Source organism: Amblyraja radiata, chromosome 5 (genome assembly GCF_010909765.2).
Source record: "Amblyraja radiata isolate CabotCenter1 chromosome 5, sAmbRad1.1.pri, whole genome shotgun sequence".
NCBI classification, from domain to species: Eukaryota; Metazoa; Chordata; class Chondrichthyes; order Rajiformes; family Rajidae; genus Amblyraja; species Amblyraja radiata.
In genome coordinates this window covers 21356912-21370643 of record NC_045960.1, presented here as the reverse complement: position 1 = coordinate 21370643, position 13732 = coordinate 21356912, and the positions used below count along the sequence as shown (strand labels likewise).

At 53.4% G+C, this 13732-nt stretch overlaps 1 protein-coding gene across 3 annotated transcripts in view; it reads right to left on the bottom strand.

The window, feature by feature from the left end:
• LOC116973061 (calpain-8-like) overlaps positions 1–13732 on the bottom strand; it is a 30669-nt gene that overhangs the window by 13672 nt on the left and 3265 nt on the right. For all 3 annotated transcript variants that reach the window (XM_033020715.1, XM_033020716.1, XM_033020717.1), the window contains exons 4-13: positions 9988–10124; positions 9405–9579; positions 8571–8642; positions 8232–8320; positions 6665–6739; positions 5660–5820; positions 4737–4897; positions 4360–4371; positions 1641–1849; positions 799–865 (exon numbers count right to left, since the gene is read on the bottom strand). In XM_033020715.1, the coding sequence (XP_032876606.1) occupies positions 799–865; positions 1641–1849; positions 4360–4371; positions 4737–4897; positions 5660–5820; positions 6665–6739; positions 8232–8320; positions 8571–8642; positions 9405–9579; positions 9988–10124 (1158 nt within the window). The remainder of the gene's footprint in view (positions 1–798; positions 866–1640; positions 1850–4359; positions 4372–4736; positions 4898–5659; positions 5821–6664; positions 6740–8231; positions 8321–8570; positions 8643–9404; positions 9580–9987; positions 10125–13732) is intronic.

The following is a 13732-nucleotide window of genomic DNA, read 5'->3' as shown; positions in this document are numbered from 1 at the left end:
GTTAAGGGTTTGGACAAGCTAGAGGCAGGAAACATGTTCCCAATGTTGGGGGAGTCCAGAACCAGGGGCCACAGTTTAAGAATAAGGAATAAGCCATTTAACACGGAGACGAGGAAACACTTTTTATCACAAAGAGTTGTGAGTCTGTGGAATTCTCTGCCTCAGAAGGCGGTGGAGGCAGGTTCTCTGGATGCTTTCAACAGAGAGCTAGATAGGGCTCTTAAAGATAGCGGAGTCAGGGGATATGGGGAGCAGGCAGGAATGAGGTATTGATTGGGGATGATAAGCCATGATCACATTAAATGGCGGTGCTGACTCGAAGGGCCGAATGGCCTACTCCTGCACCTATTGTCTATTGTCCCTAGTGCATAGGATAGTGCTATTATACGGGGTGACCACTGGTCGGCACGGACCCGGTGGGCCAAAGGGCCTGTATCCATGCTGTATCTCTAACCTGTAATAGAAAGAGACACAAATCTTAACCTACAATTTATCGCATTGGAGACTCTCGGACTATCTCTAATCGGACTCCACTGGACTTTATCTTGCATGAAACGTTATACCCTTATCCTGTATCTGTACACTGTGGATGGCTTGATTGTAATCATGTATAGTCTTTCCGCTGACTGGTCAGCACGCAACAAAACACACGCGACAATAAACTAAACTAAATTAAACGGTGTTGGGTCTGGGGGTGAGTATCGGAGCCCCCTGCCCCCACTCGGTGCCCGGACGGGTACGCCCCGGTTCAGGTGAATCCCTCCTCCCCAACCTACCGGAGACGGGGCGCAGCCTCACCTGGGCGTACTTGTCGAACGTCTGCTCCCACGCACTGTAATCCTGACGACTCAGCGATGAAGTGGAGCTGGGGTAGAGACACGGGGGGACGGGACAGAAACACAGGGTCAGGAACAGGGGAGAGGGTCAGGTCTGGCCCGTTAAACCTGGCCTCTTGCTCAGTACCACCCCTCACATGCCTCCCCTGCCACTCTCCCCTCCACCCCCAGGCCCCTCTCCCCTTCCCCATCCCTCCACTGCTCCCCCCCATCCAGCCCACCCCTCACTCCATCACCCTCCGCCACTCATCCACCCCTCCCCCCTCCCCCAATCCCCACTGCTCCCCCATCCCTCCCCACCCTCCCACCCCCTTCTCCAACTCAGCCCAACCCCACCAGGACCGATGATGGATGGAGGGAGAGAGAGAGACAGCAGGGGGAGGTGGAGAGTGAGGGAGGGGACAGAGAAGGGGGAGGGAGGGAGGGATAGAGGGAGAAGGTGAATGTGGGAGGAGGCAGAGAGAGGGAGGGATAAGGGGGAAAGGAAAAGGGGGAAAGGAAAAGGGAGGGGGTGAGAGGATGGTGGGGGTGAAATGAGGAGTGTTAGAGCAGACAGGACAGACAATGAGTTGGAGGGGAGAGTGGGAGAGAGAGGATGAGGGGAGAGGGAAATAGAAAATGAGAGAGAGTGTGAGAGGAAAAGATTGAGAAAGAGAGTGAGAGACTTACCCAATGGAGGGAGACGGAGAGAAAAGGGTAAGGGGGGAAAGGGAATAGGTGGGGGAAGAGAGATGACAGACGGTAAATGAGGGTGGAGACCGTACATAGTGTGGAGGGGGAGTCCCCGGGCTGAGGGGCTCCTACCTGTGGTGGCGGCTCCTCTGGATGTAGGCGCGGAGGATGAAGTCTCCGGCCTGGTTGGGCTGCAAGGTGCTGGGCACCATCAGGTAGGTGCCGGGCCCCAGCTGGTAGGTGTAGCTCACCTCCCGGGTGTTGCAGTAAACCAGGGCCCGGCTCACCAGGAAACGATCACCGAAGCTCGAACAGGCCAGCTTCTGGTTTAGTACCTTCACCTGGAGCCGAGGGAGGTCAGGGGTGAATAGAGGTCTTCTGGGAGTCGGGGGTGAGTACAGGCCGTCTGAGGGAGGGCCGGTGTGAGGGAGACCGTCTGAGAGAAGGCCCACAGCCTACAGGACTCTGTCTGCACCGGCAGTGTGTGTAACACAGTCTCACTCTCTCTCCCTCCCTTACCCTCCACCCCGCTTCCCCCTCACTATTCATTCTCTCCCTCCCTCCCTCCTAACATAATCAAAGTCTTGGGGGCGATGTCCTGTGCACGGCTGCCCAGCCAGCAGCTGTCTGTCACTTCATCTTTGTATTTCTTATTTTAGTTAGTTAAGTGTTTTGTTTGGAGGTCTAGACTTTTTTTATGTGGGGGGGAAGGGGGAAACTACCTTTCAGGGTCCCTACCTGGTCGGAGAGGCAGCTTTTCTCCGGGCCGTCCTCGCGGCCTACCAGCGGGCCTGGAGCGGCGTTTCCTGTCGGGGACCGCTCAGAACCTTGGCTTCGGCGGCGGCACAGCGCTGGAGCGCTATCGCGGAGCGGGCGATGCCTTGCCCGGGTCGCCGCGCTGGAGCTCCGGTGAGCTGAGACCGCCGGGAACAACATCGCGGAGCTGCGGGACTGTGGAGCGACCAGCTGCGGGCGGCGGCGCTGAACTTAACATCGGGAGCCTGGGATCTCTAGATGAGATCGCCAGTTGTGGAGCTCCAACCGGCGCGGCCTTGTTGGCTTCGGAAGCCGCGGCCTCCAGTGCGGAAGCGGCCGTTCCAGGGTTCCCAGGCCGCTGGGAGGACTCTCCCGACGCCGGAGCAACATCACCCGGCGAGAACGGCCAGGAACATCGGGCCTCCGTAGAGGCAACTGTGGAGGCCTCAATGGGCCCGACTATGGGTGAACTGGGGTTGGGGACTGGACTTTGTGCCTTCCCTCATGGTGGGAGCCATTGTGGGGGGATGTTCTATGTGTTTAAGACTCTCATTGGTGTTGTGTCTGTATTCTTTTTTTGTGTGCTGCAAAATGGCAAAAAGCATTTCACTTCACTACACCTGGGTGTATGTGAATGTGACTAATAAAATACCTTTGATGCCTTTGTCCCAAAGAAGCAATAATGCAATACTATAGCAGCCTGAGATACATCCCCCTGGGCTCTGTGGAGTTATTCACCCTTAAGCCAGCTGAATCATCAACCATCGGCAAGGCCAGCAGCATAATCACGGACCAGTCTCACCTCAGTCACTCCCTCTTCGCCCCTCTCCCATCAGGCAAGAGGTACAGAAGTGTGAAAACGCACACCTCCAGATTCAGTGACAGTTTATTCCCAGCTGTTATCAGGCAACTGAACCATCCTACCAAAACTAGCTACCATCTACATGTTTGGAGACCCTTGGACTATCTTTAATCGGACTTTACATAGCACTAAATATTATTCCCTTTATCATGTATCTGTACACTGTGGACGGCTCGATTGTAATCATGTATTGTCTTTCCGCTGACGGGATAGCATGCAACAAAAGCTTTTCACTGTACTTCGGTACACGTGACAATAAACTAAACTAAACTTGTTAATACAAACACATTCTAACATCACTGACCAAGAATTCTCTAACCACAGTGAGTGTGGATGGGTTTGTGCCTGAGAGGGTGTGGTGTGTGTCAGCGCATCTCTGTAAAGGAGTGCCTTTGAACACCAGGCTGATGGAAGGCAGACATGAAATGACCGGAAATATTCCACTCACGGACCGGGGCTGTTGCTCAACTCCAGTACATTGGGTGCAGCATTATCTGGGGGTGTTGGTTAATTAGTACTCCAGTAGGTTGAGTGCAATAGACAATAGGTGCAGGAGTAGGCCATTTGGCCTTTCGAGCCAACACCGCCATTCAATGTGATCATGGCTGATCATCCCCAATCAGTACCCCCGTTCCTGCCTTCTCCCCATACCCGACTCCGCTATTTTTAAGAGCCCTATCTAGCTCTCTCTTGAAAGCATCCAGAGAACCTGCCTACACCGCCCTCTGAGGCAGAGAATTCCAGACTCACCACTCTCTGTGAGAAAAAGTGTTTCCTCGTCTCCATTCTAAATGGCTTACTCCTTATTCTTAAACTGTGGCCCCTGGTTCTGGACTCCCCCAACATCGGGCACATGTTTCCTGCCTCTAGTGTGTCCAAACCCTTAACAATCTTATATGTTTCAATGAGATAACCTTTCATCCTTCTAAACTCCAGAATGTACAAGCCCAGCTGCTCCATTCTCTCAGCATATGACAGTCCCGTCATCCCGGGAATTAACCTTGTAAACCTACGCTGCACTCCCTCAATAGCAAGAATGTCCTTCCTCAAATTAGGGGACCAAAACTACACACAATACTCCAGGTGTGGTCTCACTAGGGCTCTGTACAACTGCAGAAGGACCTCTTTGCTCCTATATTCGATTCCTCTTGTTATAAAGGCCAACAGTGCAGCATTAACCATGGACAACTCCGTCCATGACACTCTGAGTGAGGGAGGGGGAGATGTACTCACCGTGGGGGGCACCTGTGGGGAGAAGAGGAGATGGTGAGTCGGTGCTGGAGTCAGTATCTCTGCCTGCCTCTGCCCACATCCCTCTTCTCTATCCATAAACCTGTCCAAGTGCCCTGTAAATGCTGTCATCGTACCTTTGATTGATTGATACTTTATTCAATATAATCCCGATGGGCTCTTCCCTCTCCCCCCCCCCGCCGTTCCTTTTACTGCCTCTCATTACACCCCCCCCCCCCCAGTTTCGACACACCCTCCCTCTTCCCCACCCCCAACATCCACCTCCTCGCCCCTGGCTCTAGCCCCATTACCCCTCATCACATCCCCCCCCCCAAGCTCCCCCTCACCATCCCTCCCTCCCCCCTTGCGGTCCCGCTCACCTGGAAGAGGTGACATGCGATTTGCAGCCTGCAGTTGTTGTTGCGTCGCTGTGCCTGCGGTTTCTGCAGCAGGCTGAGCAGGAAGCAGCTGGTGCCGGAGTCGGGCTCCATATCCGCCTCCCCCAGCGTCACGCAGTACTGTGGGTTGCTGCAGTAGTTGTCTGCACCACAAGTGAGACAAGAGGTTGCAACGCTGCTTACTGCACTGCTCCCCGCATCTCTCCATGCACCGTTCCCTGCACCTCTCCATGCATCGTTCCCTGCACCACTCCTGCATCGCTCCCCCCTGCACTGCTCCCCGTCTACCCAACCCCAACGCAGCAACGCAGCCGTCGCAACACTGTTCCTTGCACCACGGTGCTTCCTGTGGCGTTACTGCACCCCTCCCTACCTCCACCCCTCCCTCCCTCAACCCCTCCCTCCCTCCGCCTCTCCCTCCCTCCCTCCGCCTCTCCCTCCACCATCAGGGAAGGGAGATAAGGGGAAGTGGGAAGGGCAGGGAAAGGAACAGGGGCGGTGGGGAGAGGCTAGGCGGTACGAGGAGGGGAGGGGAGGAGAGTAGAGGGGTGGGAAGGGGAGAGTAGAGATGGGGAGAGTAGAGGGGAGGGACGGGCAAAGGGATGTGAGGAGGGTTGGGGAATGGTGGGGAGATGGAGGGGAGGGATGTACCAGGGGAGATGATGGGGAAAGATGGGGGGAAAGGCAGGGGAGAGAAAGGAGAGGTAGGGAGGGGAGGGGAGAGATGGAGTGAGAAAAGGTGGGTGACGGGTTAGGGGAGGGGATGAATGGAGATAAGGAGGGTGTGAAGGGGAGAGACGCGGGTAGGGAGGGCGGGAAGGTGGGCGGAAGGGGAAGAGAAAGTGGGGGAGAGGAGGGGTGGGACGGGGGATGAGGGAAGGTGGGTGACGGGACCCCCAACCCACCATTGTTGTGCAGGGGTCCCCCGGCGCTGTAGCCCCGCACCCAGGAGCCGTGGTGAGTGGACAGGGCCCAGCGGTGGGTGCTGCAATCCTGCAGGAAGTCGGGAGTCAAGTTGCAGATCACCAGCTGTGAGAAATGCTCCCTGAAGTCTTGCAGTGACATCCTGTGTAGGGAGAGAGGAAGGGTCACTTCCACACACGGCCTCTGACCCCGAGGGGAATCGCCCTCGCTCTGTACCTCCGTGTTCCTCCCCCACCCCAACCCATCACAGCTTGGTTTGGGAACAGCTCCTACCAAGACCACAAGAAATTGCAGAGTTGTGGATGTCCATCACACAGACCAGACTCCCCACAATGACTCCATCTACACTTCACGCTGCCTCAGGAAAGCAGCCGACATAATCAAAGACTTGTCCACCTCGGTCATTCCCTCTTCTCCCTGCACCCGTCTGGCAGATGGTACAGAAACTTGAAAGTGTGCACCATGAGACTCAAGAACACCAGACTTCTTCCCCTCTGTTATCAAACTTCTGAACGGTCCTTCCACAAGCTAGGGTAGAGTCTGATTCACCTCGACCCCATTGTGGGCATTGGACGTCTCTGGAACTGGTGCGCTACAATGCTGAGAACTATATTCTGCACTCTGTATCTTCCCCTTTGCTCTATCTGTTGTACTTGAATTTGACTTGATTGTATTTATGTATAGCGTTAACTTCGTTTTGCATGCTATCCAAACCAAAGCTTTTCACTGTACCTCGTTACATATGACATAACAAAACCTAAACCTAATCCAGGCATCATTCTGGTAAACCTCCTCTGCACCCTTTCCAAAGCCTCCACACCCTTCCTGTAATGGGGTGACTGCACACACCACCAAGAGGGCACTGGTGGGAGGTGTGTTGCATGCGATGCCCCCAGTTCTTGGTGAGTGCGGAAGAGGGCTGTGTCCCGTGACCCATGACCCTGGGAAGGAGGGTCCCAAAGAAGGTCGTGGCAGAGTTTCCGTACCAAAACTCCCCGTCGTTCTGCTGCTGGAGAAGTCGCTGCCTGGTGTCGGGGCTGATCCTGCCCCACTCTGCCGACCTGTGGGTGGGGGGGGACACACACAGACAGACAGAGAGAAACAGTGTGAGTGCCCAGAGCCCCTCCTGCACCATATTCCCCTCCCACATGCAACAACCTACTATCACACATTTAAGAGACATTAGACAGGTACATGGGTAGGACAGGTTTAGAGGGATATGGGCCAAATGCAGGCAGGTGCGATTAGTGCGATCATGTTGGTCAGCATGGGCAAGTTGGGCCGAAGGGCCAGTTTCCATTGACTCTATCCAATGGTTTAGTTTAGAGATACAGCATGGAAACAGGCCCTTAGACCCACCAAGTCCACACTGACCATCAATCACCCATACACACTAGTTCTATGTTATCCTACTTTCTCATCCACTCCCTACACACTGGGGGCAAATTTACAGAGGGGCAATTAACCCACAACCCACACATCTTTGGGATGTGGGAGGAAACCAGAGCACCCAGAGGAAACCCACATGGTCACAGGGAGAATGTGCAAACTCCACACACAGACAGCACCTGATGTCAGGATCAAACTGGGTCTCTAGTGCTATGAGGCAGCGACTCTACCACCAATGCCCCTGCATTAACTGGTACCACATTCCTTTCAATCAAACTAAAAACAGTAATGGGTTTGAATCCCTTCCCCCTGTTGAGAATTTAGATTCAGATGTGACAGTCATAGGGAGATACAACACAGTAACAGGCCCTTCAGCCCATCGAATCTGTGCCAACCATCGACCACTCACTGACAATAACCTCATTCTGACTCGTTTTATTCTCCCCATGTTCCTATCACCTCCCCCCAGATTCTATCTCTCACCTACACGCAATTCCTGGTGACCCATTAACCCACTGATCCTGCAAGTCGATGGGACATGGGAGGGGGCCGGAGCAACAGGAGGAAACCCAGGGGGCTGAACGTGCCAACTCCACGCAGACAGCGCTGGTGGTCGGAGTGGGACTGCGGTCTCTGTCGCTGCAAGACAGCGGCTCTACCCGCTGTGTCACTGCCGCCCCGTTAGGCAGCATCGTCCTGTGAAGTTAGTCTCACTTCTCTCTCGTTCCCCAGACTTTGCCTGACCTGGTGGCTCTCTCTGCCTTTATTTCAGAGACCCAGCCCCACAGTGAGCACAGTGGATGGGGCCGTCACACAGACCAGACTCTCCACCACGCTGCCTCCTGTCCTCTGATGGCATCTGTACTATGGACACGCATGTTGCCCCATCGCCCACACATGTACAAGACGTGTTGTTGGTGCCGTGGTGACGTCCCCACTGTTCAAGCGTGTGCACTGTGTGTTGCTGTTGCCATTGTGATGGCTCCACTGCTCACACGTGTACAACCCACACTGGTCACACATGCACACCGCGTGTTGCCGATGCCAGTGACATCCCCACTGGTCACACCTGTCCACAATGATGATACATGTATACTGCATGTTGCCGGTGCCATGGTGCCGTCGCCACTGACCACACGTGTGCACCGTGTGTGCCGTACTCACCCGTCGCTCCAGGGCCCGTTCCACTCCACATCATTGCCCCAGGGGTTCCTCACTCTCACCAACTCCTCCAGCTGGTTCTGGCATTTCACCTGGTGCAGGGGGAGAGAGGGCGAGACACGGCTCTGGGTCACCACAGGTCCTGACCTTCTCCCCCCTCAACGCTGGACATCACTCAGCCAACAACACCCCCCTTCCAGCCCCCTGTCCACCTCCCCACGCCACCCACTCACCCCCTCCCCCCCTCCCCACACTGCGGTCTGCTTCCTCTCCCCCACCCCACTATCCACCCTCCCCCAACTGGCTCCAAACTCCCACCCTGCTCCATGGGGGGGGTCTCACCTCCTCGGCTGCGGTGAGGGAGTACGCGTGCGTCATCACCAGCCCGCTGTCCAAACGCCGCTCCCCGTCTTTCTGGGGAGGGGGGGGAAAGAAACGACACAGGCATTAGAGTCACCGAGCGAACCCCCCCCCCCCCCCCCCCCCCACCCACGTCACTGGATCACCAACCCTGGTTACCAGGTTAATATCACTGGTTCAACCAGGCCTAGTCACTGGGTTAGTATCTCCGGCTTGTTACCGCCGGTTACCGGGTTAACATTACCCCTTCACCACTTGCTGTTACCGGTTAAAATTACCGGGTCACTGCACCTCGTTACTGGGACAATGTCACCGGTTCAACCCCCCCCCAAAACCCACACCCCGGTTACCGGGTTAACCGCGCCAGTTCACCAACCCCGGTTGCCAGGTTACCATCACTGGTTTATTGAGCTAATTTTGGGCTAATATCAGGTTCACTGTTTTGTGGGATCTTGCAGTGCCGAAACAGCCTGGTGATTAGTGATTGAGGGTGGGGTGTCAGAACACCCCTGAATTCCTCCCCACACCGCCCCCCCCCCACCCCCTCCAGCCTGAACCCCCTCCCCTCTCTGTCCCCATCTGCCTTCACTCCTCCTGACCTAAATACGCTGCATTCCCCACCGGAAGCCCCCACCACTCATCCCCCCCTGAACCACCTTCCCTGACGTTTCCCCTCCATCCTCCACTCTTCCCAGTCTGAACCCCCTCTCCATAAAGAGCCCTCCTCCCGACTCTTCCCCCCCCCGCCCAAATCCCCACTCCACCCCTCTTCCAGGAGTTACCCCTCCCCCTGGCCTCCCCCCTCCCCAGACGTACCACCACGGCAGTGCTGCAGCCCAGGAAGGATCCGAGGGTGATGGCTCTCCTCAGGGTCCTCCACAGGTCCGGAGGGGGGTTGTCCAGCCGGATCTCCCTCTTCACACCCCCCGTGAAGTCCACCATGGCCTCCGCCATATGCCCCATGTGCAGGTCCCCGTAGGAGCCGTACAGCCTGGACACGTACAGACACACACACATCAGTCCACGCATGGCATGGTGGCGCAGTGGTAGAGTTGTTGTCTCATTGTGCCAGAGACCCAGGTTCAATCCTGACTACGGGTGCTGTGCGTATGGAGTTTGCACATTCTCCCCGTGACCAAGTTTCTCCAGTTGCTCCCTCTACTCCCTCCCCGCGTGCCCTCTCTCCACTCCCTCTCCCCTCCTGTCCCTCATGCCCGTATCCTCATTCCCCGCCCCATTACCCCCCCCCCATCCCCCACAACTCCATACCCACTCCCTGTGCGCTGGCCCCTTTGCCTCCCCTCCTTGTCAAATCCCCCCTCCCCTGCCTGTCTCCCCTCCCTATCCCTCCTGCCCTTAGCCCCCTCCCTGCGCCCCCCCCCTCTCCGTCCCCCCTCACTTGGCATAGGCTTTCTCCAGGAGGCAGACCCAGAACTCATTACTGTCACATGATCGGACGAAGATCAGCTGACCCTTGTCGTCGGTGGGCAGCCGATCGTCCACGACAACGTCCACCCAGTCGCCATAGTACCAGAACTGTGGGGAAGCAGAGGTCACAGGGTCACGGACACCAACACGCAGTCATGGCATCATGTATTCAGTGTCACGTGTTCATGGTGTCACATGTTCACAGCGACACGTGTTCATGGCGTCACGGGAACGCATTTTCGCGGCTACACAATCTTGTGTAGTCTTTCCGCTGACGGGATAGCATGTGACAAAAAAGATTTTCACTGTACCTCAGTACACGTGACAATTATAAACTAAACTAAAATTTAAAGAGACAAGATAAAGATTTGAAAGCTTTGAACATCCCCAAACACCAACAGTGGACAAACCATCCCCTGCGTTATCATGGCCCCGTTTCTTGTGCTTTACACTGATGTCTTGTGTATTCTAGATGGGCCGTTACTTTTACTGTCTTGTAGAATAAGCAAGTTCGTTATTCCGACTCGGCAGGTTATGGGTCACTTGAGAAAAACATTCCCGCCAGCTGAGCTGCTGCGTTATACAGATCTGCGTTTCATCCGTAGTCAGGATCGAACCCGTGTCTCCGGCGCTGCAAACGCTGTTCAATTGCAACTGGAGTTAGCGACACAATTTCTTCCTTCTCCACTGGTCCATGCAGAAATCTCAGCAGTGACAATCTAAGGAATCATGGTCCGGTCCCCCTCAGCCTGGGTGTATGGGTTCCATTCTCACTTGGCTGCCCTCCCGGGTTACACAGGGTTATTATACAGGGGCGAACCATGTAGCCCTCTCCTGTATAACCCCAGGGGGCAGATTTGTGAGCGGAGTCTCACTACTGTCCCCGTCCCCTCACGAGAGTCCCATCCCTGTCCGGGGGCGGCTGGAGATGTCCGGGGTGACCCTGGACTGACGGGACATCGGCCTGGAGCACTGGCGGTTAAGGCTTACAGCCAGCGCAGAGAAGAAGCGCTAACTCCAGCTCAACTCTGCTCCAACTCCCGAGGAACCCGTTCTCCGGTTGGCCAGGGACGGTCAGCTGCACCTCTCGCCTTATCCAGTGGCTGTCGGTTAACCCGAGCACCAGTCATCAATAGCGACACACACAAAATGCTGCAGTAACTCAGTGGGTCAGGCAACATCTCTGGAGAAGGGTCTCGGCCCGAAACGTCACCTATTCCTTTTACCCCGGACATCTCCGGCCGCCCTCGGACAGGGATGGGACACTCAGGAGGGGACGGGGATGGTGCAGTAACAACTCAACAGTGCTTGCAGCGCTGGAGACCCGGGTTCGATCCTGACTACGGATGAAACGCAGGTCTGTACACACGCAGCAGCTCAGCTGCCAAGAATGTCTCTCCGCCGGTCCAGTCTCTCCCACTGTCTCCCACTCGCACGTGCCCCCTCTCTCTCACTGTTACACCCCATTCTCCCGCTAACTGGCACCCCGTTCCTCAGATTAAATATATTTTTACACATAAATTATGAATAAAGATAAGAAAATGTTTCAAACACAAGTAATATTTTCTTATTCCAATAGCAAACATTGAGGATTAAGTGAAAATAATTAATTCTTTAACTTTTTGAATATCTCATAATTGCAGCATAATGAACTGAACTAGAACTGGGACTGTGTAAGTGGTGTGTGAACAGCAGAACAAGAAAGGAAACTATTGAGTTGACAGAATTCTAGATTAATAAATTGGTAGAATAGTTAACAGTTTATACAGTTTATACAGCCAGCGCTTCGTTCGCTTTTTCGTTATCACAAATGACCTTTGACAAATCCCATGATTCCTTGCGTTTTTCGGAATACCAAACTCACTTATTCATGGGTAATCTATATAGAATTTCATAATTTGAATTTTTTGTAATTTTTAAAATGTATAAACAAATTATGTAGAATTCATGTGTGACATGTAGAATGTAGAATTTAAGTTGAATTTTCTGAAAATTACAGTATGTAGAATTTATGCAATGTACGTGACATGCATGTAAACGTATGTAGAATGTATGCACAGATTATGTAGAATTCATGGAAAAACAAGATGAATTTATGTTCTTTATGCAGCAATTAATGTAAAATGTATGTAATTTATGTACCATTTGTGTGATTTATGCATAATGTGTGATGTATGTATAATTACACATAATATAATAATAATAATAATAATAATAATAATAATAATAATAATAAATACTTTATTGATCCCCTCAAGGAAATTCAGATGTCCAGAAGCCCCCAACCAACAAACCCACAGATTCAAAACGAACGCAGACAGAAAATACATAGAATACAATGTGGACACTACCTGAGAGCAATAAATACTTAAAAAGACCAATAATTAACAGTTAAAAATTAAAAATTGCAAAATGCATCCCCCTACAGCCTAGCGGTCCGAATTATAAAATCTAATGGCTGCAGGGGTGAAGGATCTCCTGAACCGCTCCGTTCTACAGGGCAGGGAGAGGAGCCGGTTGTTGTTCCGAGTGCTCTTTTGACTCTCCAGAATTACATGGAGGGGATGCCCGGGGTTTTTCAGGATGACCTGCACCTTGTGCCTCATACGCCTCTCAAGCACATCCATCCCAGAGTCTACTCTCCCCTCCAGCACTGAGCTAGCTCGTTTAACCAGTTTGTCCAGCTTCTTGTTGTTTTTTGCACTAATGCTGTTGCCCCAGCAGACAACAGCGTAGAAAATAACACTTGCAACCACAGTGTTGTAAAACATGTGCAGCATAGCATTACACACATTGAAGGATTTGAGCCTTCTGAGGAAAAAGAGTCTGCTCTGGCCTTTTTTGTAGAGGGAGTCAGAGTTGACAGACCAGTCCAGTTTGTTATCAAGGTGCACTCCAAGGTATTTATATGTCTGCACCACCTCAATGTCAGCCCCTGCAGCGTTGACCGGCTGAAGGGGGAGCTTGGACCTGCCAAAGTTAACCACCATCTCTTTAGTCTTAGTTGTGTTCAGGATGAGACAGTTCTCTTCACTCCAGGCACAAAAGGCACTGGTCAAGTTCCTATATTCCTCCTCCTGCCCGTTCCTTACACATGCCACAATCGCTGTATCATCTGAATATTTCTGTACGTGGCATGTGTCAGACTTACAGTTAAAGTCTGCTGTATACAGGGTGAAGAGGAACGGGGCCAGAACTGTTCCCTGTGGGGCTCCAACATTGCACACCACTGTGCCAGAGACACTGTCCCCCAGCTTGACAAACTGTGGTCGACCCGTCAGGTAGTCATATATCCAGGAGATAAATGTGGAATCCACCCCCATCTTCTTAAGCTTGTCATTCAGAATCAGGGGTTGGATGGTGTTGAACGCACTTGAGAAGTCGAAGAACATAATCCTCACATAGCCACCGGGTTTGTCCAAAAAGGAGTAGATCCGGTGCAGCATGTAGAGGACTGCGTCATCCACCCCAATGTTCTCCTGGTATGCAAGCTGTAGTGGGTCGAGTGCGTGCTGGACTTGTGGTCTCAGGAGACGAATGAGTAGCCGCTCCATTGTTTTCATGATATGGGATGTAAGGGCCACCGGTCTGTAGTCGTTGATCTCGGTCGGCCGCCTTGCTTTGGGAACCGGCACGAGACATGATGTTTTCCACAGACCTGGTACCCTCCCTGACTGGAGGCTCAGGTTGAAAATGGTCTGGAGCGGCTCCGCCAG